Source organism: Tamandua tetradactyla, chromosome 11, assembly GCF_023851605.1.
Source record: "Tamandua tetradactyla isolate mTamTet1 chromosome 11, mTamTet1.pri, whole genome shotgun sequence".
In the NCBI taxonomy this organism is placed as follows: Eukaryota; Metazoa; Chordata; class Mammalia; order Pilosa; family Myrmecophagidae; genus Tamandua; species Tamandua tetradactyla.
This window is the reverse complement of record NC_135337.1, coordinates 63,297,904-63,322,875: the sequence shown is the minus strand read 5'-3', so window position 1 is coordinate 63,322,875 and position 24,972 is coordinate 63,297,904. Positions and strand designations below refer to the sequence as shown.

The window sequence follows — 24,972 nt, the reverse complement described above, 5'->3', positions numbered from 1 at the left end:
AACAGTTTGTTCCCTACTTGGAACATTGATCCCATATTGTGGTCCCTATACATATAGGTGGAACATATAGCTCCAGGCTAGATTATGTTGAGTCTAAAAATCTAGAGCCTTTGATTTGGAATATTTCCTTTTCCTAATAATTATTAAAAAATTTCAGGCATATTTGTTTCTAATAACTATATATATATATAAACAAATGAATGCCCTTAATAGAAGTAGGTTTGATTTCTAACACATTGAAGTTACTGATGGAATATGAGAAGTTTTGAACTACTTCATCTAGAGACCCCGTTGAGGGTTTTGGGTGTTGTTGCATGATGTTATCTCTAGGAATGTTCTAGCAAATCTGAACTGGATTCTGTCTGCCTTCTTTATCACCATGAGAAGACTAGAAACTGAAGTAATCTTGAAGCTGACTCCTTTCACCGAACCTTTATTGTTTATGTAATAGGCTGAGATGGCATGGAAGCATGTTTTATTTGGCTGAGGGCTTTGCTATTTGATAATATTGATAGTATTTATCAGACAGCAGACCCAAGCTCTTGAGTGATTCATGGTAGTTTGAATCATAGTGAAACAAACCATGGTTAGTTGTTTAGTAATCCTTAATGCCTTGCTTATGGAAATTACTTAGTAAATATTTCTCATATTAGTATAATAGTTTCAGTAAAAATTTATATCATTTGGCTGTCATCATAGCTAAGATCTGGATTGTTATTCTTAAAGAAATAGAAGAGACCTAGAGAAATTAAGTGATACATTCTAGTCAGATGAAAAACTGGTGGCAGAGATTAGAGCTTTCTTCTTTTTGTTTTTTTTTTTGGCTTAAACAATGAAAATTTATTGGTTCATAGTTTTGAGGCTAAAAGAAGTCCAAAATCTAGATATTGGCAAGGCTTTCTTTCTCCTCCAATTTTGGTGCTGTCTGCAGGCAATCCTTGTCTTTCCCATTACATGGCAATGTACTCTCCTTTCTCTTCTGGCTTGCTGTTGACTTCCCCTTCTCCTTGTTTTTGCTTTTAAGGCTTCAGTAATCCCAATTTAGACCCACTTTGGTTCAGTTGGCCACACCTTTAAAACGAACATCTTTAGAGGGTCCTACTTACAATGAGTTGACACTCACTGAGATGCAGATTATGATTAAAAGCATGGGTTTGTTCAGTTACATAGTTCAACCTACTGCACTAACAGTAGAATGTGGGAGAAACTGATGTGCAGTAGCTTGAGACCTGGTCCACTGAGAAAACCCTTGCTTTTGATTCTCTGTGTCCTTTTCTCTCCATTGGCTTGATGCTGACAAGCATGGCAGGCAACCCAGGAAGCCACTGGTTGAACTTTGTGGAGCACAAAATAAAGAAAACTGAGTCCTAGAACCGCTGCTTGAGGCAGAGCTCCAAGTCATCCAAAATACCCATTTGGATTTTACATAAACATGAAATATGCTTCTCTTATAGAATTTGAGGTGTACATGCTGCTATGATAGGTGGCATTACCTTCTCTGATACAGGAATGTTCCCACAATGTTAAATAGGAATCATTTTTCTTTCAGAGACTACAATTCTAGCATGATCAAACATGCAGAATCCATATGGAAGTCTGGAGCCCTCAAAAATGTAAAAGATCTTCTTCCTTGTGATGCAATATGAGACCAGAGCTTTCTTGATTCTTAGTTCATTGCTTTTCTTTTTTCCCCAAATATGGACTTTCAAAAATGTAACATTTCCTTGAGCTTCTACTAATACTAGAGTCCACTAAAACGAGAGAGAAGTGACTGAGATATTTTAATTTTGGAATTATTAGGTAACAATATCTGCAAAGGTTGAGTGAAGCAGGCTGTATCCTAGATGTTGTGCTGGGCCATAAGGGGTTCTCCTGTGCTGAAAGCGTTCAGCCCAAATCAGAGCGTGTGATTAGAGTAGTGTGTCTAATAAACCTAAAAGAAAATTAATTTTTTCTTCTTTTTTTAAAAATTTTCTTCTTCTTCTTCTTCTTTTTTTTTTTTTTTTTTTTGAGGTCAGCAGTTGTATTTTTCCCTGCCAATATGTTTACATTTAATCTCTAAAATTCACTGTTCAATTCTGTTTTTCAAGTTTATTAATCAAGATAATTCCACAGTATTTCAGAGCTACATTCTGGAGTAGAAAGAAATTTGGTGTTGTGCTTTTATCAGCCCTTACCACAAGAGGTTTATTTATTTATTTTCATTTTTTTTTAAGGACCTGGGATGAGGAAAATCCAATATGCTCTTTTTCTTCAGTGAGACAAATTAGTACTTTCCTTTTTGACTGATTACTTCAGTCTTGTTTATTGCTTTTTGGAAACAGCTCAATAAATTCTTACCACTAGATAACTGTGAAGCTCTTTTAGAAACTGAAAAGAATTTCAAGTTTCCAAAGCTATAGTCACTTATATGTAATGGCATTCTAGCTTCTAATCTACTTCAGAGTGTTTATTGCTAAATCTACTCTAGTCAGTTGCAAAGGAAATATAGATGTCAAGAAACAAAGTCTTTCTTCCATTACTTGGAACCATTCTTTTTCTGAGTAAAGGTAGTGATGATTCTTGCTGTATGTTTTTTCTTTCTTTTCTCAGCTATGAGGGATTTATGGGTCCCTATGACACAAACAAGGACTATCAGCTGATCAGATTACCTCAGGTTAAAGTAAGGTACACTCTAGCTGTGGTAAGGTTTTTTTTTTTTTATTTAGGAAGAAAGCAATAGAATCCTTAATGATAAATAACTCTATTAGTATCAAGTGTTTATTATAGTTTCCATAATTGCATCTTAATTTATTTTTTAGTTAGTTTGAAGATTTTACCGAATATGCCATCTCTGTTGTATTTAATTTTCAGTTGCAACTCTTCTTTTCAAAGAAAACTTTTTAATATTTTCACAAGCTTGAAAATATACAAGTTGTTCTTCAGAGGATTGTTTATAACAGTGAAAACTTAGAAGCAACTTAAATATTCATAATGGAAGTTTGATAATGAACTTTGATATCCTCATAAAATAGGATATTTTACAACTATTACATTTTATAATATAGGTCTATATTTATTGAGAAGAAAAGATGTTCATGACATAGTGACAAAGTTTACAGTAGCAAATGTGGTATAATGTACATATATAACATAGTATTCATGAATCTGAATGTTAATATATGAAGTATAGCAAGATGTCATCAGGATGTCCCTCAAAATGTAAATAATGATGAACTCTTGGTGGTGGGATATTGGGAAATTTTAGCTTTTTTTCTATATATTGTGTGTGTATTTTTACAATGACCACATATTATTTTAAAGAAAATAATGAAGTTAAAAATAAAATCTCTGGTTTATTAACTGTTAAAGAAAAAGAGCATTTGTTTATACAGTTTTAATTTTGATTTTTACATCTATTAGATTTCAGAATATCTTCACTCATTTAAAAAAGCAGAGTCCAATGATTGTTTAGTACTTTGGGGTTTTGTAACACATAATTATCATTATTAGTGTTTTCTAACATAATAAATGTTAAAATAATGTAGAAACTATAGACAGGACATGTTTTTAATAGACTCCATTCAACATCTTTTTAAAAAAGGTGTAGAATTATTTGGCACAGCTCAAATAGAGTTCTGCCTAGAATAGACACTGAAAGATATATTAAATAATTTATTGAGATATCTCTGATATTTTATGATTAGTAGAATAAGTTGGCTTTAAATATAATAATTTACATTGTTGAATTATTTTTCTGAAATGATTAGTAAAATAAATTGGCTTTAAATATAATAATAATTTACTTTGTTAAATTATTTCTATTACTCTATATTTATTCGAAGTGAAGTAGCATAAAAGTTTGTCAAATGAGTGCCATGTTGGTGGGAAAAATGGTTTTCCATCTGGGATTCTAAGACTAAAGGTTCAGTGAAAATAGTAATAAGGTCTAAGAACTATTTCTAGCATTTCATAAATCCTAATGAAAATATGACATTGATCACAATAAGGCTACACAATAAGCCAACTAAAGTTTTAGACCAAGTGTTTCATTTTTGGCAGGAATTTTATTACGTGAACATGATAATATTGATTATGTCCGTATCTGGCACATTGTTGTTCCTTAATGTTTTGTGTTACATGCTGATCGGAATATTTGACTAAGTGGTTGTTAATATTGAGTGGTTTAAAGAAAAGGGAAGACGAACAGTTTGGTAGACAAAAGAATTCCAAAACTTGGGGCAAATGTAATAAAAATGGTAACTGGTAAAAAGTTAGGGAACTACCAATCTTGGTAATATGAGTTCGGTTGTTTTGAATAATTACAATTTGTCTATTGACTTCTAAATCTAAAATTAATTTCTTTTGGCAGGGAATTTTAAGCCTTGAATATTGTGTGGGTATTATTGGTGGCAAACCCAAGCAGTCTTATTACTTTGCTGGATTTCAAGGTTAGTGATTTAATAAAATATATTTCATTGTTTTTCTTTAAAAGTCAGAAAATTAATATGGGATCATCTGGAAACAGGACGGTTAACAGAGTAAAAGGAGTACCTTATAAATTTCATCACTCCTACTATAGCCAGTCATTTGTCATTTGGCCCACAACATAATTGGATTCTGTAAAAAGTATGTTTAATTTCTGTTATTGCATAAACAAGGCATAATTTATTGGTTTCAGTAAACTTCAGAAAACATTGCTGCCACATTCTGGCACTTGCTATTTACATATTTCCTTTTTACCGGTTTTAGTGGTGCTAGTTGATGATAAAATGACAAGCAATATGTTCTTCCTGTCAGAATAAAGTAGTGCAATACATTTTTCATATGCAAACCGTAGAATATAATTGTGTGTTTGTGAAAGTAATTTTATTACCAAAAATTAAATGACAGTCTTATCACTTGATAAAAATTTTGCTTATACAAGCATATTTGATTATGCAAAAGTTAATCTGCCCTGTACAAACCTATGTTTCAGTCAATGACTATCAGTCTGGCAAGCTGTTACACCCAGATTTTTTTTTCAGCTTGTTCTACATAGAAATTGGATTGTAAGCAGTGTAATAATAAGGTGTTTTTTGAATTACTTGTCTTCTGTTTTGTCCTTGTAGATGACAGTTTGATTTACATGGATCCTCATTACTGCCAATCTTTTGTAGATGTCAGCATAAAGGATTTCCCTCTTGAGGTACTATGGATAAAGAGCTGGTACTGTTTTCTTATGATATGAAGCAAACTAAATATTTAGAGATGTGCTAGATAGCTGTGCTTTTATGGTATTACATTTACAGATTAATAATCGCTATTTTGCCAATTTATAAAGCCATAACACAATGGTAAGAGGTAAAATACATTGTTGCTGGATTTTAATTTGTGATATACTTTCTACTTCATTTATCTTTGTCTCTAACTTGTTAGATACTCTAACCCCTAAAATAAATGATCAAGCCTCCAAGTAATCTTGTAGAAAAAAATAGCTGATCAGTCCTGAAGAATATAAACTGTTAGGCATGTTTAAAAAAATAAAACAAATGAGAAAAACGAAGAGAAGGTAGTAGACTTGGGTTAGAATGACAAAGTGATCGAAGGAGATTATATGCTAAATTATTTTGTTTTGATTTAAGTACAGTAAATTAAATTTTACCTTTTGATTAAGAATTTTATAAGATCTTAGCTGGGTTTTTAATATTTGTTTCAGCTTTGTTTTTTTAACCCGTTCTTTACCTTTACATAGTCATTTTGTGATCTGGTATTTTAATTTAGAAAATTTTGAGAGTGCATTTGTCAGACATATAATTATTGTGTGGTTTTGGTTCTTGTTTTCCCGTTTGATGCTTTTTCAGACTTTTAAAATTTTGAATTACATGGACCGCATGAATTACTAATTCTCAAGGGCTTGACAAGTTAGAAATGTAGTTTAGTACTTTGTGGTAGTAATAGCTTCCTAGATAATATGAATATCTAGTAATATTTAAGGGGTTTTGTAAAAACAGATAAACGGCAAGATTAAAATCTGGTCCAGGAAGATACGTTATATAACATTCTAGCACCCCTTGTGAACTGTTACCTCAACTAATGTGGAGGCATCCTGAGGTGAAAGATCAGGTTTGGTTTCTCCTTTCTTCCTTCGTAGTATCTTGCATGTGACCCTTAAATATTTGCTAGTTGACTGACTGATGCTGGGAGAGACGTGTCAGAATTGTCCTGTGTGAACCACATTGTAATTCTCTCTGCTGTATGTGGTCTTGTGGCATTGATTATACATCTCAGTTGTATTCCGGTATATCTGGGCTAAATTCACTCCTTACAAGCAGCACATATGTGGGAATCAGATAGAAAAAAGAAAACAATTATAGTATTTTAGTATTACCTAAAATAAGCAAATTAAAAGATTATTGGTATTGATTACTCTGGCCAGTAGGGAGAGAGACACACACACAGACAGACTATCAATTTGATATTTTGAGAGATTTCAAAGATGTCAGGAGAATGAATATCTTGGTTATCTCTAAACAGTCAAAATTCAAAAGCTTAGTAAGTCATTATTGGGAGACTATTGTAACATAGTCTGACAGTCACTCCCAGGACTGAATCAATAAAAGTTTGAAGTGAGGTGAAGATAGTAAGAATGGGAAGGAAGAATTAATTTTAAGAGACTGTAAAGTAAAATTTTATGAGAGTGGATAACTTTTTAAATTACATGCACAAAAGTATTTATTCCTTATGTACTGAGACACCAAGGAGTTGGGTTTAGACATTATGTTTTGAGATGCTAGTGGAATTATCTTGACCAGTCTGAATAATTCTTTTAAAAAGTTTTTCATTTTTCACAATGCAAAGGATTTATCATAGATTATTTAGTTAATAGCATCATTTGTTTTTCTTCAAAAGTATTACATAAAAATTACAGCATGTTGTCTATCTTTGTATGGAAATAAAATTTCACTTTCTGCCTTTTATCTTTCTTAAGTTATAATGTTCCCAGTAGGGGTATTTTTACTATCCTGTATTACTGACCTTCTTACCTTAAGTTCTATATTTGTATGCTATTGAGATTTTGCACTTGATTGATGGAATAAACTTTATGCACATTTAAAAACCATCCTTAGATCTCATTATTTTAAAGCATTTTTGTAAACAGCTTTTTCATTCAGTGCTACTTTTTGATCAGTAGATGGACAAATTGAAATCTTAGATCTCTTACCCAATTCCATGTAAATAATTGCTGGAAGTGCTGATATTTTAAGCAAGTGCCCTGAATCCAAAGAACTGTATTTTAAGAAAGCATTGTATCAGAATATTTGAGATTGAAGAAGAGATTTAAGCAGATTGTGTCATTTATTGTTGTACTTAGGATGTTAAATTCCTGCATTTCTGGAGTTGAACTTTAAAATTTGTTTATTTGAAACCAAATCAGACCAAATAATTTCTTCCCCTTTTAGCTATTGTTTACTGAGCTCTTTCTATGTGGAGGCATTGTGCTGAGCACATTAGATAGAGTTCTCTGTTGAACTCTTTCCTTCCCTATAGTTCAAATGTTTTATATATTTTATATAAATGTTTATTTTTTTTTGCTAACTTCTAAGAGAAACTTCCTCATATTTAGCTAACTTTACTGCGTTTTAATATATACTAAAGTGAGCATAGATAGTCAAATTTAGATCCTGAATAGTGGTGGGGATTTAGTACTGGAGATATGCCAGGGCAATCCTTGATCAGGACTAAAGAATGGAACACGTGGTTCAGTATAAGGGCAAATCATAACGTGTAAACTCACATTCTTGAATTTCACCTGGACAATAAAGTACAAAGAAATAGCTTGAACAACCTTAAAGGAAAAAATAATGAAAGGACAATTTAAAACTAGAAGGGAATGAGAAGAAATCAAATGGGATATAATAGTCTGTTGAATTGTGGCTTCCCATTATTAGTGGTTAGGATAGGGCAAAGTTTCAGATGTTGGGATAGGAGATTAGTGGTTATCATTAAGTTAAGGTTTTAAAAAAATATTATTGAACCTTGTAGAAACTTTTTTAGCATTTCCCCTTTACTCTCAATTAGTAAAAACTAACCAGACATCTTTATTATTGGCTTTGGAGTTAAGGGCAAATGGCTATTTTTAGATACCATGTATGTAGAATAATTTTTGTAAACATAATCTAGAACTGTGCCTTATACACTAAAACTGTTTTTTTGAAGGCTGTTCTAGTTTGCTAGCTGCCAGAATGCAATATACTAGAAACAGAATGGCTTTTAAAAAGGGAAATTTAATAAGTTGCTAGTTTACAGTTCTAAGGCCGAGAAAATGTTCCAAAAAACAAGTCTATAGAAATGTCCAATCTAAGGCATCCAGGGAAAGATACCTTGGTTCAAGAAGGCTCATGATGTTCAGTGTTTCTGTCAGCTGGAAGGGCACATGGTGGTGTCTGCTAGCTTTCTCTCCAGGCTTCTTGCTTTATGAAGCTCCCCGGGAGGCATTTTCCTTCATCTCCAAAAGTCACTCACTGGCTGGTGGACTCTACGCTTCATGGTTCTGCAGCATTCTGAAGCTTTCTCCAAAATACTTTTTCTTATATAGAATCCCAGTAAACTAATCAAGACCCTCTTAGAATGAGTGGAGACATGCCTCCGTCTTATCAAGTTTACTACCCACAGTTGATCGAGTCACATCCATGGAGATAACCTAATCAAGTCTCCAACCTATAGTACTGAATAGGAATTAGAAGAAACTATTGCTTTCACAAGATTGTTTAGGATTAAAACAATGCTTTTTTAGGGTACATAAATCCTTTCAAACTGCACAAAGGCAAAATTTGCCTTTAAATGTAGGAGTATATTATGGTCTAGTGAGTTTACATAGTGCTTCCATGTCTATACTGATGTTTTAATTAACATCTCTTTATAAATGAGAAAGGTGAGATGGTGTTTGGAAAAGTCTCACTAAGACAACAACTGTGTTGACTAATAAGTAGTCTGGAAGTTTTAGTTTAGCTAGGTTGAATCTCACTATATATAGTAAATCAGTTATGTTTTGAAAACTCATTGGTTTGGTCTATATTAAATGATGTGATATTGGATTTGAAACTAACATATAGTTTAAGTGTCCTTAGGAAGAAAAAACAGCTTGAATTTGTGCATTTTGCACATGCCCTGTAATAAGTATGAAACACTAGGGTCAGTAGAATGTGGAGAGGAGAGGAAAAGGAGATTGATTTTGATTGATTCACCATGAGCTTAACAAATATGAAAATCTGTATTTTTCCACACTTTCGTTTCAAGTTCAAATCCCTTAGGCATTTAATGTAGGGAAAATTTAAGTTTATGAATTCAAATCCTACTTACATTATTTCTTAATTGAACTTGTTCTTTAATTTAAAAATGTCAAATATACAACAAGAAATTTTCTGCACCTGTCTCCCATCTGCCCAGTTTTCTCCCTCTCCCATAACTTATTAGTTTTTTGTATATCCTTACAGAGTTTATTTAGGCAAATATTAACATGTGAATATATATTCTTATACCCCTCTTGTTTTACGCAGACTTCTTTATACATACAGAAAAAGAGTTGGTAGCATCAGTGATTTTGAAGGACAAATCATTCAAGGAGTTTTTTTTTTTTTAATCTGTTTTAACATAGTACCAAAATGAGGTAGTGAACAAAAACAACAACAAAAAATTGGAATGATTTGCTTTATATTCTTCCCCTTTCCTACTTATGCATTCTCTAAAACTGTCAAACCCTATTAGCTAGAATAGAGAGCTTGGGCAGCCTTGGGCTCAGCTCACTTATATCTGTGGCACTGTGACCACCTGAAAAAAAATGAGAATTAAAGGGAAAGGAGGGCTGATGAGAAGGAAGAGAAAGACCATGACAGAACAGTTTTCACCTGTTCCATTCCATCCAGTACCCAGTGTAGGAATAAACAGGCGCTTAAAATAAAGCCCTTTAGAACAGTTGGGAAAGATATGGAGTTTATGTTCTACTTATGTCAACTCTGAAGTTAACCTCTTTCTATATCACTATGGAACATGTATGTGAATCTGTGTAGTTATTTAAAAAGTCTTGATAACCTTATTGACATGCTTATTAAACATTTTAGAAAAAGTTAGAAGGCAGACAATATAGTTTCATAGAAATGGTTAACTTGGTTCTAAACCGTGTGTTAGTTTATGCATTGGTTTTACAATGACACTTTTTTCTTCCCCTCTGCGAGTGTTGGAACTGCATAACACTTCTGACACACTTCCTTTCCTTTGCAAAATGACATTGTCACATAAGGTAGAGGTTTGATGAATTGAATATTCTTATGGTTTAGTGGGAGGGACTGTCTGTATAGAATGAAGGAAAACACCAATTGAAGAACATATTTATAACTAGGTAGCAAATTTTAAACTAAATAATATTCTTTATATACTTTAGTCCATCAAATAAAGGTGAATTAATCTTTAAGAACTTTTTAAAATTACAGACCTTCCACTGCCCTTCTCCTAAAAAGATGTCGTTTCGAAAAATGGATCCTAGCTGTACAATAGGATTTTACTGTCGAAATATTCAGGACTTCAAACGAGCTTCTGAAGAAATCACTAAGGTACCTTATTTAAGATGTTACAGTATTTGCAAATAGCCTAATTTTTATTGGAGATCGCCTGTTTGAAGATAACAATCTGTAAATTGGCATTTTATAAAATTGCTTCTTGAATATTAATATTATTAGGAATTTTGTAAAATTGTTCCTTGAATATTAATATTATTAGGGATATTGTGAACCGGAAAATGAAACTATTTGGGGGCGTCCTAGAATTTGAAACAGATGAAACCATCTTGTGACCAGTTGAAAGTAATTGATTGCTCCACTAGGTGGCACTGTTGAAGTAAAAATTTCTTTGCATGTTATGGACATGTTCAGACAATTAGGTTATATTCTATTTGAAGAAGATTTTAAAAGGGCAATCCCTTAGGGGTAGAAAAAAATTAATGAAGTATTTGATCAAGCCAAATTGTGCATTATTTCTTGTTAGTCCAAGTGCTTCTTTGATTTTTTTTTAAAAAAGAGAAATCGTATTTTTGGATTTCTCAGAACTGCTTTATCAAATAAGCAGTGTTGTTACCTTCCAATAAGCTTGTCTAACCTGATCTATTTTACTTAAAGGATCTTTAAAATAGGTTTATTTAGCTTATCATTACCATTAAACTTCTGCTTTTTTGGGGGGTCCTTGAGTGCTGCTAAAACATTTACACGGCTTCAGTGTCTGTCTATTCTTGGTACTTCAGAAAAAAAAAATAGATTACTTATGTAGAAAGTAAGCATAACTAGTTGGGTCCCTTTATTAGTATAAATAGCTGTAAATTGCCATTTTTATGGTAAGTAAAACTAATACTAGAATCATTTTTGGGAATTTGTAACAAGCTCAGATATAAAAGTCAGTAGCTTATTACTACTTTTCTTTCAGTTAATTTAATTCAGGAAAATGGACATAATGGGTTTAATTTTTACTTACAATATAAAAAATAGAATGAAAAGTTAAATACATGGTTTTAAATAAACTGGGTTTAGTTTACTTTACCTGCCATGTAAATGAGGACATTTAATGAGAATGTGACAGAAAAATGAATGAGGAGAAAAGAGAATGAAATATATGAGAACCTTTCCTTATTGTTCACTTCTCACACTCATCTTTCCATTCTTCCATTTTCAACCTGAAAGGTCAAGTGAACATAACAAAATATGTATTCTCCATTTTTTTTCATATTTTATTACTTGATATTGGTGTATACATTTGTATATTTTACCTTGGCAGTTTTTTGTCTTAATGGAAGCATGTACTAAAATATGCACATCCAGATGATATCATAATATAATTGATATTGATTGTCCATTAAAAAGTCCTGTTTTCCTGTTTCTATTAGTTCACTTTCTATCTAGATTAAAATAAGTGTATTTAGAACAGTAAAACAGGGCTCAGTGGCACAATTCTTGCCTGCCATGCCGGAGACCTGGGTTTGATTCCCGGAGCTTGTTCATGCCAAAAATAAAAAAAAATTAAAAAATAAATAGAACAGTAAAGCAAGTACTTACTCCTGGAATAGAAACAAACCACATTATGATTACCAAATTAAAAAAACAAAATTTCCAAAGGTATTGCATGTTGATGCGTTGTGATTAAAACAGATAGTTATTATGATTTTTACACTGAGAGAATACATAGAAATTATCACTCTTTATATATCAGAGTAGTAACCAATATAAGGACAAAAAGAAACCACAAGGAAGTATCATTTGGATGTACTGAGAATTTTGCCAGAATCAATAGCTTTGTTTTAATAGTAATAGTGTTTGCAAGTTAATAGCTTTTTGTAGTAGTATCCAAAACCCACTTTGTCAATGAATAATGTGATCATTTACTTTTGTCTGGAAGTTTGCAAGTTAAGCAGTTTCTCTTTTCTTAAAAATTGAATTGGTTTTTTCAGTTAAATATATTTTTTCTCCTTTTAAAACAACTTAAAATTATTTGCTTTATATAGGATATATTTTTAGTTTTCTCATTTTAGAAATGAAACTAGGTATTCTGAGTCTCATATTCATTTTTAATATTGCATGAATGTTCTGACTATTTATGCTATATGACTTTAAAAATATTAATAAAAATCTTTACACTAATTCATATTTAGCAGAGTTCAACCCTGCACACATCTAAGTAACTACTGTATGCAAAACATAAAATAAGTATTATAATCACTACTTAAAAAAAATTTTTGTTAATAAAACCAGTCAACATACAAACATGAACATTCTTAACGTATGAACATTCCATGCTTGGTGTCTAAACAGTGGCTCACAATATCATTATATAGTTGTATATTTATCACCATGATCATTTCTCAGAACATTTACATCATTCCAAAAAAAGAAACAAAAAGAAAAAAGAAAAAACTCATATGTACCATACCCCTTTTCCCTCCTTCTCATTGACCACTAGAAAATTTATTTTAACATTTGTTCCCCCTATTATTTATTTTTTTGTCTGTATTTTTTACTAATCTGTCCATACCGTAGACACAAAGTTTTTACAATCACCAGTCACTTTGCGAAAGCTGTATCATTACACAATCATCTTAAAGAAATGTCTACTGGAACATGGCTCTACAGTTTTAGGCACTTCCCTTTAGCCTCTCTAATAAACCTTAAACTAAAAAGGGTATATCTGTATAATGCGTAAGAATAACCTCCAGGATAACCTCTCAACTCTGTATGGAATCTCTCAGCCATTGACATTGTATTTTGTCTCATTTCACTCTTCAGCCTTGCAGTCAAGAAAGTTTTCTCAATCCCTTGATGCTGAGTCTCAGTTCATTCCAGGATTTCTGTCCCACGTTGCCAGGAAGGTCCACATCCCTGGGAGTCTGTCCCACGTAGACAGGGGGAGGGCAGTGAGTTTGCTTGTGTTGGCTAGAGAGAGAGGCCACATATGAGCAACAAAAGAGGTTCGCTTGGGGGTGACTCTTAGGACTAATTTTAAGTAGGCTTGACCTTTCTTTTGTGGGGCTGTGTTTCATATGAACAAACCCCAAGATTGGGGGCTCAGCCTATTGCTTTGGTTGTCCTCACTGCTTGTGAGAATATCAAGAATTCAACTTGGGGAGGTTGAATTTTCCCCTGTTCTCACCATTCCCCGAAGGGGACTTTTCAAATACTATTTTATTCATTGCTCAAATGATTTATTGGGCATTTATCTCTGGGATATTTAACTCTGGGATTTATCGGGGCATCACTCTGGACAAACCTACAAAATTTCATGCCCTACTTAAGGTTCCATGTACTTACGGTGTTCAACTAAACTGTCCACATAAGTTATATTAGGAAATGCACTAGTCAAAATATAAATTTTGTACAAATAAACATTTTTTTGCTTTAGTCTCACACATAAGTTAAAGTTTTAAAAAATGAATTACCATCTATTTTTAGCACCCTGCAGTATTAACATTCTTTTGTTCTTCCTCATGCCAAAACATTTTTTAATTTGTACATTTAATCACTATCATTGTACACTGTAGGCATTCCTAGATTATACCATCTCAGTCTTTATTGTCTGTGCTTCCTTCTGCTTTCACTTGTGCCCCCAGCCCTCCTCCCTCTATCATTTTCACATCCAGCTTCATTCAGTGTACTAACATTATTGTATTACAGTTAGGTAGTATTAAGCTATCCATTTCTGAATTTTTACAATTAGTCCTTTTGCACAATCTGTATCCCTTCAGCTCCAATTACCCAATATCTACCCTATTTCTATCTCCTTATGTTCTCTGTTCTTAACCGAAATTCTCCAAGTTCATTCATTAATGTTAGTTTATATCAGTGAGACCATACAGTATTTGTCCTTTTGATTCTGGCTAATCTCACTCAGCATAATGTCCTCAAGGTCCATCCATGTTGTTTCATGCTTTGTAAATTTATTCTGTCTTACAGCTGCATAATATTCTATCATATGTATATACAACAGCTTGTGTAGCCACTAGTCTGTTGATGGACATTTGGGCTATTTCCATCTCTTGGTAATTGTAAATAATGCTGCTGTAAGCATTCCTGTGCAAATGTCCGTTTGTGTCCTTGCCCTCATGTCCTCTGAGTAGATACCTAGCAATGGGATTGCCGGATCATATGGCAATTCTATAATTAGCTTCCTAAGGAGCTGCCATACTGCATTCCACAGCGGTTTTATCATTTTACATTCCCACCAACAGTGGATAAGTGTGCCTCTTCTCCCCATCCTCTCCAGCACTTGTTGTTTTCTGTTTTATTGATAATGGCCATTCTGGTGAGTGTGAGATGATATTTTGTTGTGGTTTTGGTTTGCATTTCCCTAATAGCCAGAGAAGTTGAGCATCTTTTCATGTGTCTTTTAGCCATTTGTATTTCCTCTTCTGAGAAGTGTATGTTCATGTCTTTTGCCCATTTTGTAATTGGATTGTTTGTCTTTTTGTTGTTGAGTTGAGCAATCTCTTTATGTATTCTGGATACTAAACCCTTATCTGATATATCATTTCCAAATATTGTCTCCCATTGTGTAGGCTGTCTTTTTACTTTCTTGACAAAGTTCTTTGATGCACAAAGTATTTAAATTTGAGGAGTTCCCATTTATCTATTTCTTTCTTCAGTGCTTGTGCTTTGGGTGTAAGATCTAGGAAATTGCCTCCTATTACAAGTTTTATAAGATATGTCCCTACATTTTTTTCTAAAAGTTTTATGGTCTTAGATCTGTTTAGGTCTTTGATACATTTGAGTTAATTTTTGTACAGGGTGTGAGATATGGATCTTCTTTCATTCTTTTGCATGTGGATATCCAGTTCTCTAAACACCATTTATTGAAGAGACTGCTCTGTCCCAGGTGAGCTGGCTTGACTACCTTATCAAAGATCAATTGTCCATAGATGAGAGGGTCTATATCTGAACACTCTACTCAATTCTGTTGGTCAGTATATCTGTCTTTATGCCAGTACCATGAAGTTTTGACCACTGTAGCTTCGTAATATATCGTAAAGTCAGGTAGTGTGAGATCTCCAACTTCATTGTTCTTTCTCAAGATATTTTTACCTATTCGGGGCACCCTGCCCTTCCAGATAAATTTGGCTATTGGTTTCTTTATTTCTGCAAAGTAAGTTTTTGGGATTTTAATTGTTACTGTATTGAATATATAAATCAATTTAGGTAGAATTGACATCTTAACTATATTTAGTCTTCCATCCATAAACATGGTATCCCCTTCCATTTATTTAGGTCTTCTGTGATTTCTTTTAGCAATTTCTTGCAGTTTTCTTTGTATAGGTCTTTTGTAGCCTTAGTTAAATTAATTTCTAAATATTTTATTCTTTTGGTTGCAATTGTAAGTAGAATTTTTTTCTTTGTATAGGTCTTTTGTGTCCTTAGTTAAATTTATTCCTAAATATTTTATTCTTTTGGTTGCAATTGTAAATGGAATTTTTTCTTGATTTCCCCCTCAGATTGCTCATTACTAATGTATAGAAACACTGCAGATTTTTGAGTGTTGAACTTGTAACCTGCCACTTTGCTGTACTCATTTATTAACTCTAGTAGTTTTGCTGTGGATTTTTCGAGGGTTTCAACATATAGTATCATATCATCTGCAAATAGTGAGAGTTTTACTTCTTCCTTTCCAATTTTGATGCCTTGTATTTCTTTTTCTTGTTTAATTGCTCTGGCTAGAACTTGCAGCACGATGTTGAATAATAATGGTGATAGTGGACATCCTTGTTTTGTTCCTGATCTTAGGGAGAAAATTTTTAGTTTCTCCCCCTTGAAGATGATCCTAGCTGTGGGGTTTTCATATATTCCCTTTATCATGATAAATATTTGACAAGTAGACATATATTTGAAGTGTTTTCAACAAGAATGGATGTTGAATTTTGTCAAATGCTTTTTCTGCATCAATTTAGATGATCGTGTGGTTTTTTGCTTTGATTTGTTGGTATCATTTATTGCATTAATTGATTTTTTTATGTTGAACCATCCTAACATTCCTGGAATGAATCCTGCTTGGTCATGGTATATAATTGTTTTAATGTGCTGCTGGATTTGATTTGCAAGAATTTTGTTGAGGATTTTTGCATCTATATTCATTAGAGAGATTGGTCTGTAATTTTCTTATAGTATCTTTGTCTGGCTTTGGTATGAGGGTGATGTTGGCTTCATGGGATCTTCCCTCCTCTTCAATTTTTTTGAAGAGTTTGATCAGGATTGGTATTAATTCTTTCTTGAATGTTTGGTAGAATTCACATGTGAAACCATCTGGTCCTGGACTTTTCTTTTTTGGGAGCTTCTTAATGACTGATTTAATTTCTTTACTTGTGATTGATTTGTTGAGGTCATCTGTTTCTTCTTGAGTCAATGGTGGTTTTTCATGGCTTTCTAGGAAGTTGTCCATTTCATCTATGTTGTTTCATTTGGTTTATTCTCATAAAGTTGTTTATAGTGTCCTCTCATTACCTCCTTTATTACTCCAGGACCAGTGGTTATGTCTCCTCTTCCATTTCTGATTTTATTTATTTGCATCCTCTCTCTTCTTTTTTGTTGGCCTTGCTCTGGGTCCATCAATCTTATTAGTTTTCTCATAGAACCAAGTTCTGATTTTGTTGATTTTTCTCGACTGTTTTTATGTTCTCAATTTCATTTATTTCTGCCATAATCTTCATTATTTCTTTCCTTTTGCTTGCTTTGGGGTTCTCTAGTTCTTCCAAGTGAACATTTAATTCCTTGATTTTTGCTCTTTCTTCTTTTTTGATACAGGCATTTAGGGCAATAATTTTCCCTCTTAACACTGCCTTTGCTGCATCCCATAGATTTTGATATGTTGTGTTTTCATTTTCATTTGCCTTGAGATATTTACTGATTTCTCTTGTAGTTTCTTCCTTGACCCACTGGTTGTTTAAAAGTGTGTTGTTGAGCTTCATATATTTGTGGATTTTCTGGCCCTCTGCCTATTATTTATTTCCAGCTTCTTTCCTTTAAGTATAACCACTGCTTTCAAACAAAGTATAAGGCTTCTACTCTCAATAGCTTTTATAGTTGTGGCAGGGTTCTAAGACAAGTAGACATATATTGAACATGATAAGCATCTATTTAGAAGTAGAAATAAATTGATAGAGAAATAAAGGTGTTAAAATGAGAGAGATGTCACATCCAAGCCAAGCAGCTTTATTGTGATGGTGATATCTAAGATAAGCCTTAAAATGTTGTGCTTAATTTCTGTTGGCTTAAGGAGAAGGAAGGATACATCAAACAGAGGAAATAACAAGAGCAAAGGTGTAGGAGAAGGAAAGTGTAAAGCCTGTCTAGAGAATGGCCAGAATTGGTAGGTGCCAAGTATATAAATAGAACAGGTTTCTGTCCTCTGACTGCCTGAATCAGAATACCTTGGGATGAGTCTGAGACACTCCATTTTTAAAGAGCTTCCAAAGTAAGTCTTGTGCATCAAATTTGAGAACAACTTGTGTAAGGCAGTGCAACCCAGAGTGTGATACTTGAAGATTTTTTTTTTTTGTGGAACAAGGACAAATATTTTATTTTAATAGTTGTCAGTGTATAAGCATATGATTTTTCAGTTACTGTTGATTTGTTTGCACAGTCTATTTTTGTTAAAATAATTAATAGAAAAATAAGTCATTAATTATAGAGATGACAGCTAGAGTGAAAATAGTAAAGACCTAAGGTTTGGTGATCACTGCTGTAGGCAATAGTAAAGGATGAGGCTAGAAAAGCAGGTTGTAGTAATGTTGTGGGGAGTATTTAATCCCGGGTGAAGAAGAAGTATTTTAACAATTATGTTGATATTTGAAATTAATTTTTAAATTTCAGGCATGCATAAATATAGAGAATAATGTAAGAAATACCCAGGTACTACCATTGAGCTTAAGAAAAAATTTACATATATAATTGAAGCATGTAACCCTTCCCCAGTCTTATTCCCTTCCTTCCTCTCCAGAGATAATCCCTATGCTGAATTAGTATATCATATACATACTTTATATTTCCATAAATAGCATATTATTTTGCATGTTATGAAGCTTTATATTTATGATAACTTTATATAAAAATGTATATATCCTGCAAATTGCTTTTCCATTCATGTTAGTTTAAAGATTATATGTATTATCTGTATATGTAAGTCTAGTTTATTTACTTAAACTGCTGCATAGTCCACTTTATAATATACTATTTATGTACAGTTTCTTTTTGTTGGTGGCCGTCTAACTTGTTTCATTTTTTAGTTACAAATACTGTTTATAAGAATACTTTTATACCTATCTCTTCCTGCATTTGTAATATTTTCACTAGGATATATATATATTAGAGTGGAATTGCAGGGTCATAAGGTATGCATATTTTCAGATTTGCTAGAAATTGTCAAATGCTCTCCAAAGTGATCATACCAAACAATATATGAAAATTTCTAGTGTTTAACATCCTTATCAACAGTTGATTGAGACTTTTACATTTTTAACCAATCTCATGGATTAATAACGGTTTCTTTGTAGTTTTAATATGTACTTCCTTGATTGTTGCGTGTCATCAGATTTTATTGGCCCGTTTGGTTCCTCTTTTGTCAATTTCCTGTTCATTTCTTTTCTGTATTTTTTTAATGGGGTTATTTGATTTGAAGGAATTCTTTATTATTCTGGGTACTACTGCTTTTGTTGGCTTTATTTGTTGTAAATATTTTCTCCTAGGCTACTGTTTTCACTTGTTAATGGTGTCTTTCATTTTAATATAGTCAGATTAATCTTTTCCTTTATGGTTTTGAAATTTTATATCAAAGAAATCTTTAATAACCCAAGGTCATAAACATATCTCCTACATTTTTCCCCCAAATTTTAAAGATTTATATTTCACATCTAGATCTTATTTCTGTTGTAAGATAGATCTTTTATGTTTCAACAAGGATAGCCCCATTCTTCCAGCATCATTTATTGAAGAGTCTAACCTTTCTTTGCTGAATTGTAACGCATTCTTCAAAGATGTAAACTAGGACTGATGCAGTGGGACTAGAGAGAAAGGAATTATTTTGAGAGTTTGAAGGTAGAATCAATTAAGATCAAGCAGCTGCTTGAACTGGGGGTATTGGGGTGGGGTAGGGGGATAAGGAAATGAAAGAATTCAAAGACAACTCTGTTTTACATCTACGTGACTAGGGGAAAAATTAACAGTTACTAATTTGGTCATTTACTTAGTTAATCAACAAATATTCAAGTGCTTTCTCCCCTTTCTTTCACCAAAACTCCTCTTCTCTTGGTTGTCCTCATTCTTCACTAATTGCTCCTTCTCACCTTTCCTTTGCGTGATCTTCTCCCCAGCCTCTTAATGTCGGAGTACCCCAGGGTTTAGTCTTTATTCCTCAACTCTTCATTGTCTTGGCGATCTCATTAATCACATAACTTTGAATATCACTATAAGTCTTCTGAAACCAAGGTGATATCTTTAGCCTAAACCTCTCTTCCAGATTATAAATTATATGTGTCAAACTGCTACTCAGCAACCCTTGTATGTCTGATATGCATATCCAAAATCAAATCCCTAGTTTTCCTTCTCAAGCCTCTTGTACTTGCAGTTTTTCTCATCTCATTTGATGGTAAATTTATCCTTCTGTCTTCTCAGGCCAAAAGCCTTAAAGTTATCCTTAAATCTTTTTTCTCTCACACATTCCATAACCAGTTATACTTTCAAGTGTATCTAGAATCAGACCACTTTTTACCACCTCTACTGCTGCTATCCTGGTCTAACCATCATCATTATTACAATGACCTCCTAATTAGTTTCCAAGCCCCCCCCCCCCACACACACACACTATAGCTTATTCTCAGTTCAACTGCTTAAGTGATCATTTAAAAATATAAGGCACTGTCTGTTCTCTCTGATGGGAATGCTCTTCCATCAGATATCTGCATTGCTTTAAGTTTTGGGTCAGTGAGGTGTAACCTACCCTATTTTAAAATTACACCTCCCACCCATTCTCTTTTACCTTGTTGTACTTTTCCTTTTTTTCTGTAGTGCTTACTGTAATTGTCTTTCTTTTCCTTTTTTCTGTAGTACTTATTATAGAAAGCACTTTCAAACACATAATTTTTTTTAACTTTTTTTTTATTGTATGGTAGAACATATATACAGAGCAAAAAATAAAAATAAAAAAAACAACAACAGTAGTTTTCAAAGCACTGTTCAACAAGTAGTTACAGGGCAGATCCCATAGTTTGTCATGGGTTACCATATAATCCTCTCATATTTTTTCCTTCTAGCTGCTCCAGAATATAGGAGGCTAGAGGGCTTAAATATTTTTTTATCATCACAATCGAATTTTTTTCCTTCTTTTTTTTGTGAAAAATAACATATATACAAAAAAGAAATGAATTTCAAAGCGCAGCACCACAATTAGTTGTAGAACATATTTCAGAATTTGACATGGGTCAAACACATAATTTGCTTATTTTTTACATTTATTGTTTATATCTGTCTTCCCCCTGCCCCCCCCGCCCCCCACCCCAGTGGAATTTAAACTACGCAAGGAAAGAAATGTTTTGTCTATTTTAGTCATTGGTATATTCTAAAGTATCTAGAACAGTACCTGGCCCATAGTAAGTGATCAGTATATTTTTCTGGAGCTGGCGTATGCAGTGGTGAATGTGATTGTTATGACTTCTGTTTAGGTTTGCTAAGGCTACCAGAATTCAATATACCAGAAATAGATTGGCTTTTACAAAAGGGTTTTATTAGGTTATAAATTTATAGTTCTAAGGCCATGAAAATGTCCAAATTTAAGACATCAATAAGAGGATATCTTCACTCAAAGAAGACCAGTCATGTCCAGGATTTTTCTGTCACTTGGGAAGACACATGGCAACATCTGCTGATCTCTCCTGGCTTCTGGTTTCAAACAGCTCTCTCAGCTTCTGGCATCTCATAGGGTACCCTCCTTCTGTATCTCCAAATATCTATGTCTTGGGTTCATCTCTCTGCTCTCTGTGTTGGCTCTAAGCTCTCTCTTCCTGAGCTCCTTTAAGGACTCCATAACTAAGTAAGATCTACCTTGAATGGGCAGGGCTACAGCTCCATGGAAATAATCTAGTAAAAAAATCCTACCTGTAATGGGTCTGCACCCATAAGACTGGATTAAAAGAGCAAGGATTTTCTGGGGGTATATAAGAGCTTGAAAACAGCACATTCTACCCTCTGGACCCCCAGAAACATGTTTTTTTTCCGTATACAAAATACATCCACTTCATTACAATGTTACATAAGCTTTAAACCATTTTAGTAACAATACAAAGTTAAAAACAGTACAAAATCTCATCAAAATCAGTTATAGGTATGGTCTGTTCTAAGGCAAAATTTCTCCTCTGGCTTTAGACCTGTGAAAATTAGAACAAGTTATCTGCTGCCAGTATACAAAAGAGGAACAGTTATAGGATAAGCATTCCCATTGCCATAGGAATAAATTGGAAGGAAAACAAGGGTCACCAAACCCAAACTGTTCTGAAAACTAGCAGGGCAAACTACATTAGATTTTAAGGTCTGAGAATCATTTATCCTCAGGGCTTGAGATTGCAGCAGTCCCACCCTTTCCAAGAGCTTACTCAGTGGCCCTGCTGTCTCCAAACACTGGAGTGAGCATTCCAACATATCCAAGCACTGGGGAGACCCCCTTGTTCTCAGCTTCACCCTCCTTAAGGATCTGGACAGCACCTGGACTCTCTGCCATCTCTGGGGCACATGCTCAACCCCTTCAGAAACATGGAATGGCATCCAGGCCCTCCCTAATCCACAGGAGAATGTGAGTCACTCTCTCTGAGGTCTGAGTTGGCAAAACTCTTCTTGAACATTGAGGAGGAAGGTCTGCTCTCTGCTTCCAGGGCATACTCACCTTTTCCATATGGATGGGTGGGTTTGCTCCCCTGGCCTGAGATTTCTTGGCTGCAGACCTTAGCTTCCATGGTTCTGCCTTTGAAGTCATTTTTCCTTCAATCTGTTTCTTTTCTGTCCCTTTCTGTCTAAACTGGCCGTAGTTCTATACATATAGCTCTTGCAACAAACTTGTTGGTTTTCCCTTGCAGCACACAGGGATCGCAGCCATTAGACAACAGGAGTTTCCACAGATCCTTTCTGGATAACTCCATCCCCAATCCTGGCTTATGCTGAAATTCCTGACTGGTTCCAAGTTTTATTAAATCCTCACGGGGGATACTATTTTATGTTTATAGTAGAATGTTTATGAGAACAATGAAACCTAAACAAATCATTAATTTAGTTTACAAGGGTATGTGTGATCTGACTCTTCACCACTCTTCCTTTATTTTTTTGCTACCATTTCACTACACTGACCTTTTTTCTTATTCTTCTTTGAATATGTTAACTGTGGTGGCATTCTAGGGCCTTTGCGCTACCTGATTTCTCTGCCTGGAAAGCTCCTTTTGCAGAATTTTTATGTCTGATTTGTTATTATCATTGCATGATCTTTTCTGACCATGCAACTTAAAAAAGCTTCCTAGTTTAAAAGAAAAAAAAAAAAGACTGGTGATACCAAAAAAAAAACAAAAAACTTCCTAGTCCTTCCTTATCACATGACCCCATTTTATTTTTATCGAGGTTCTCTTCTCTGAATTGAGTGCAAATATCTACCCTTCCCTCCCCTTTGTTTTGCTAAGAGAGTCCTAATTTTGTTTGGATGGCAGTATGCCCACCCAAATACTCATTTTTCTTGTCTACCTTGTATTTAGGCACAGTTTTGACCAATGAAGTGTAAATGGGTATCTTCTGGAAGATTCTGGGAAGGCAATGGTTTTCCTGATAAAATGGAATGTAGATGCGTTGCTTCCTGTGCTCTTATTCCACCTGGACTTCTGCAATCCTATTGTAATAAGGGAAAGGCCAAGAAAACTTCAAAAATTGTCAGCTCGGATAACAGTTAACCAAAGCTAATAAGTCTTGATGTGATAAAAACAAAATTCGTATTTTTCAAAGACACCATTAATTATTGTTTTTTGTTATCACTTAGAAACCATTCCTAATTTTAACACAAATGATGTTAAAATGGATAGAAAAAGAGAAATCTTGAGGGAAGCTATTTTGGCAGGAGATAATTTTATTTTGATATAATCAATTTGAGTCAATATTAGAATGTGCAGATTGATAATGACTCACTGTCAGAGAGGCAGTGTATCATGTAGTGGTTATACTAAACCAGAATTTTAAGAAGAGAATGGTGTATAAATATCAAGAGAATAGGAACTGATAAAAGACCTTTTCATTTGGGGACTAGGAAAGATGGTAAAGTGATAGAGATAAAAATTAGATTAAAAGAATTTAAAATATAGTAGTGAGGAGAGAAAGTGGAGTTACGTCACATGTACATTTAACTTACTTGAATTCAACTATGTTGAATTAAATATTGTAATAAAAATTTAATAAAATATAGGAAAATATTGTTTTATTATATACCATATAATATTACATTTTTTTGTTATTTACCATACATTACTATATATGATGTTATTTATACATGTTACTGAACAGGGTTGTATATGCAAGATTATGCATGCTGTCCTATGAGCACTTTGAGGGCTTTTCAAAGGTAACTTAGACTAAATTGATTTTGATAATATTTGACTTTCATATATGGGCTGACTTTAGAAGCTAACTCCTACATGAGATGCAGCTCTACTGTAGTGAATATAAACAACAAAGATGTAGAGTGCTCTGTAATGGGCATGGTTTTACATGTGTAGTGGTAGAGACTAGTGGAAACAATTTTTGCTTGATGAGACAGGTCATCTCCTGATTCTATTTCTGTCTTGCTTTTGAATGGAACGAATTGCCTAACTTTTGTCCTCCAACTTTTTCCTTTGTAAATTCTGAAACCTACCAAGTTGGTACATAGGAAAAGTGCAATCAGTTATTTGACCTCCTGAAAAGAATTTTATTTGCCTTTTAGATACTAAAGCGACTTCAATCTATCTTTAGCTGTCTAATTAAAATATAACAGTTCAGACTTGTATATTCTATGGTTATTGTTGATCAAACCATGGAAGTCCCTTTTGAAAAGCAACTATGATATAATAAATTATCTTAAGTATGTTTTAAAAAATAATGTTTTTCTCCTAACTATAGAAAAAATACATGTTAGAAAGTTTGGGAAATAAAAATCTAAAAAATTTTTAAATTGCCAATAATTCTTTCATTCAAAGATAACCGTTAATATTTTTCTGTTTTTCCTTCTAGTATTTTGAAAGTACATATTTAAAATATTTTAACATAATTGAGATTAAATTTTACATATAGCCTAATATGTTGTTAAAAATTGTTTGTTGTTTAACATATATATAACACAGAGTTCCCCATTTTAACTATTTTTAAGGGTACAATTCAGTGATATTAATTACATTCACAATTTTGTGCTACCATCACTGACATCCATCACCATAACTTTTTCATT

General features: G+C 33.4%; 1 protein-coding gene across 7 annotated transcripts in view; it reads left to right on the top strand.

Annotated features, from left to right (window-relative positions):
* The window catches only part of ATG4C (autophagy related 4C cysteine peptidase), a 137,375-nt gene that overhangs the window by 100,519 nt on the left and 11,884 nt on the right, over positions 1-24,972 (top strand). For all 7 annotated transcript variants that reach the window (XR_013159443.1, XM_077120752.1, XM_077120753.1 and 4 more), the window contains 3 exons: positions 4,352-4,430; positions 5,091-5,167; positions 10,449-10,568. Coding sequence is in view for 6 of the 7 variants with exons in the window: in XM_077120752.1 (XP_076976867.1) it covers positions 4,352-4,430; positions 5,091-5,167; positions 10,449-10,568 (276 nt within the window). In the remaining variant the exon portion in view is untranslated. The remainder of the gene's footprint in view (positions 1-4,351; positions 4,431-5,090; positions 5,168-10,448; positions 10,569-24,972) is intronic.